Source organism: Hippocampus comes, unplaced genomic scaffold (assembly GCF_001891065.2).
Source record: "Hippocampus comes isolate QL1 unplaced genomic scaffold, H_comes_QL1_v1.1 scaffold345, whole genome shotgun sequence".
Taxonomy (NCBI): domain Eukaryota; kingdom Metazoa; phylum Chordata; class Actinopteri; order Syngnathiformes; family Syngnathidae; genus Hippocampus; species Hippocampus comes.
This window is the reverse complement of record NW_017805538.1, coordinates 1,491,594-1,495,102: the sequence shown is the minus strand read 5'-3', so window position 1 is coordinate 1,495,102 and position 3,509 is coordinate 1,491,594. Positions and strand designations below refer to the sequence as shown.

At 41.9% G+C, this 3,509-nt stretch overlaps 1 protein-coding gene across 2 annotated transcripts in view; it reads right to left on the bottom strand.

Moving 5' to 3' along the window:
• Positions 1-1,305: 1,305 nt before the first annotated feature.
• Positions 1,306-3,509, bottom strand: part of arhgef7b (Rho guanine nucleotide exchange factor (GEF) 7b) — a 14,914-nt gene continuing 12,710 nt past the window's right edge. Inside the window, exons 18-22 of one of the 2 annotated variants that reach the window (XM_019878549.1) lie at positions 3,100-3,189; positions 2,535-2,693; positions 2,239-2,335; positions 2,067-2,121; positions 1,306-1,998 (exon numbers count right to left, since the gene is read on the bottom strand). In XM_019878549.1, coding sequence (XP_019734108.1) covers positions 1,876-1,998; positions 2,067-2,121; positions 2,239-2,335; positions 2,535-2,693; positions 3,100-3,189 — 524 coding nt within the window. In that variant the 3' untranslated portion in view covers positions 1,306-1,875. The remainder of the gene's footprint in view (positions 1,999-2,066; positions 2,122-2,238; positions 2,336-2,534; positions 2,694-3,099; positions 3,190-3,509) is intronic. The other variant, XM_019878550.1, reaches the window with a different exon arrangement.

Sequence of the window (3,509 nt, the reverse complement as noted above, 5' to 3'; positions counted from 1 at the left end):
TATATATATATAAATACCAAAGGAAAATAGAACTGGAATGTACGGGAGTGAATATAACACTCTCCACAAATATGTCCTTTATAGTGTTCTGTGTATATTAAAAATCTGGCGATGTTAATTTTTATAATCAACTCAACGGGCTTCTCAAATTAAGCAATCATAAAAAAGAGATTAGACTAATTGGTGATTTTAATATAAACTGGGACAAATAAAGATCACAGAAAACATCTCCAAACCTTTACGAATCATCTCAGTCTCACCCAACTCATCGAGAAACCAACAAGAATCACCACTCGTTCTCAAACTACAATAGATCCATTGTTCACAAACAGACCTGAAAGAATTATTCAAACTAATAATCTCATAATCTCTCTCTCTCAGATCAAAAAGCATTTTTCTTTACTCGAAAACTGAAGCTGAAGGGAAAAAAAGTTTCAAAGCAAATGTTCTTTCTAGCGTTGACCCAAAGTAATAATCAATCATGAACCCTGCAATACAGTAATTAGTATATAGTGTCATCTGATGATGCATTTTACGAAATATATATATTTTCAGAATTTATAAGATCAGCACAATGAGGAACACAGACACTAAAAACATTTAAAAAATCAAAAGTGGTATCCATTTTCTGAACGCTCGCTTTATCCTCACAAGGGTCATGGGGCGTGCTGGAGCCTATCCCAGCTGTCTTCGGGCAGTAGGCGGGGGACACCCTGAACCGGTTGCCAGCCAATCGCAGGACATACAGAGACGAACAACCATCCACGCTCACACCGGGCCGCTAGTAGAAACTCACGTTCATTAAAATATATAATAGAAGTCATAATAATAATTACGAATTCGGTTTTAATTGTGACTTTGAGTGGAACGGTCATTTCTGATGGGGAACACAAAATTGTTTAACTCGAAATGAACACGATATGAGGTTTAACAAAGAAAAAGACAGCTGAGAGAGGCTTCAGCAGACCCCGCGACCCTATTGAGGATTTAAGCAGAACAGAAAATGGATGGTTGGAAGACGCTTGGTGACACCTTGTGGTAGAAAATAAAACTACACGTGCGCAACACTGTCACTTCCAAAGAATGTGTAGCGGTTCCAGTAATTAAATGCACCTTCAGCATCCTCCTCGGTCCTTGACTGGTACTGTAATTTTTTTTAATTTATGGCCCGCCTCGATGTGTCCTCCCACAAGTCGTATTAGTCCTGAACAAACAACTCATCCACAACTAACTAATAGAAGCCTTCCAGCAGAGACGTGACAATGTACCTGGTGTGATTCTGATATGAATATCTCAAGACACTGCATTGGTGGAAGAATTTTATTTTCACGTTCACATCAGTGAAATAAATAAGGGCGCATGATTGTTGGAAGTCATTATCATTAAAAGACACTACTTGGATCAGCTGCTATCAATTTGCACTTCTATGGCATTAAATCCCTTATAAAGTTGAAGACTTTAATGTGGCAAAAGGATTTCTTGCAGTTGACATTGTAAAGTGTTTAAGGTTTGAAAAAAGGAATACCTTCTTTGTCTGTTGACAATCTTCAGTGTAGAAAATAAAATTAAAATACAGTAGTGCAGAATGTAAAATACACAATATTAGCAACAACAAAAAACAATTTGGTAAATTGCATAATTGACATCGTAAAAATCACAAATTGTATTGCTTTGGTTTAGAGACCACACATACCACTGACATGACTCCCTCTGTTTGTTTCCTGTAGCTATCTAAAAACAAATAAGTAATTTTTCACTCAGTTGTTTGACGAACTGGCTGCAAACCTTAAAGGTCATTTGCGACGGTCCTGCCTCATTTCTCTCGCAGGCATTTGCCCACAGTGAGCGGGTCCAAGATTCAAAGTGATGTCAGTTTCAGAGGTTTGTCTCATCCCAGCTTGGGTCATTCATGTTCTTCAAAACTCTCCTGATGATTCTCTCAAGCTCTTTCCTGGCTCGGTGCTCCTCCTCTAGTGTCCTTTTCATCCTCTTGTTGTCCTGCGAGACCACCAAAACATGTCTCTCCCACGAGTACTGTCAACTATCCGAGCAAAGCGCCCACTTACCTGTTTGAGTTCTTGGACCTCATCTCTCAAACTGTATACAGTGTCCACCAGGCTCCTGGGGCAGCAAGGCAAGATGGCATTACATTGACATGAACTGTGGCGTGATACACAGGAAGCAACTCTGACATCAAGTGTGACCACTCATCAATCACAAGCCACACATTTGTCTCACCTCTCCTCCATTACAGTCTGTCCATTGCTCTTGGTTTCCTCAACGATGATCTTCTCCTCCTCTGGGAACAACATGTGAACATCCCGCCTGCTGGAACCTGATCCAAATGGGGACAACAGATGTCAGCTATGGTTACCCGTCTTCAGAGGTCACGTGACAACATGCATACAAAAGAACAAAGCCAATTATACACACACATACCAACACAGCAGATATGGATTCTAGAACTCTACCTCTATTTGTAAGCTAGCCAGGTTGCCACACCGTATATTCTGATTGCTAAACTGAAATCTTACGAGAAAATGAGGCAGTCCTGTAACTAGTGGCGGTCCAGATACTGTCATAGTCCGAGTCTTCTGATTGGTCGGAACATGCCAGGTTGCCTGGGATGCCAGCAACGAAGAAGCTGGAGTCAGCGAGCACATGGTTGTGCATGAGGTCAGTGCCTTGCCAGGCTACACCAGCAATCAGCAGTGGGAATACAAAGAAGAGGGCAATAGTGCGGGAAAACACAAACCGCAGGAGTTGGGATGCAGGACAAAAATTAAATAAAGGTTTGGGCCCAAAAAGAATCAACACAAATGTACAAAATAAATGGCACGGGGGGGTTCCATTTCAATTTGAGGAGAAAAAAAAAGCAACATTGTAATAAATACAATGAGGACAGTGGTTGGCGAGTATCAAGGGGTAACGTATACATCGAAGAATGCACAGGAAGTGGAGAGTGGAGGAATCAAAGGATGAAAAAAATGGGAGAAGAGAGAAAAGCCTTGTTAGAGTGGAAAGCTGAGGACAAAAAGACTTAGAGGTGAGCATGCATATTCACAGCATTTTATATGTGGAAAGTGTATGGGGACTCACTGGAGTTCAGGGTCTGTCTCGTCCTGGCACTGGTGCAATACGCCTCAATCACTTTCAATATCTGAGCGTCCTCTTCAAGAGCTGCTGTGCCTGAAAAGTAAGGATGGGCAAGAGATTTTTTTTTTCTTAAAAGCGCCTCAGTTTTGATCAGGGGTCTCAATCTCGCAGCCTATGGGCCAAATGTCGCCCGCAGGACGCTGGTTTGAGGCGTGAGTGCAGCCCATGCGAAATTGATATGGATGCTGTATGTGTTAGCACTACGTCCGTGCTAAATAGTTAGGTCTGTCTTATTCGAAGGCCGACAGCTGCGGAGCACCAGGACTATAGCGGCAACGTGACTGCCCACGGTGGCCCGCACCAGCTTGTGTGTGTGTGTGTGTGTGTGTGTGTGTGTGTGCTTTTATATATAT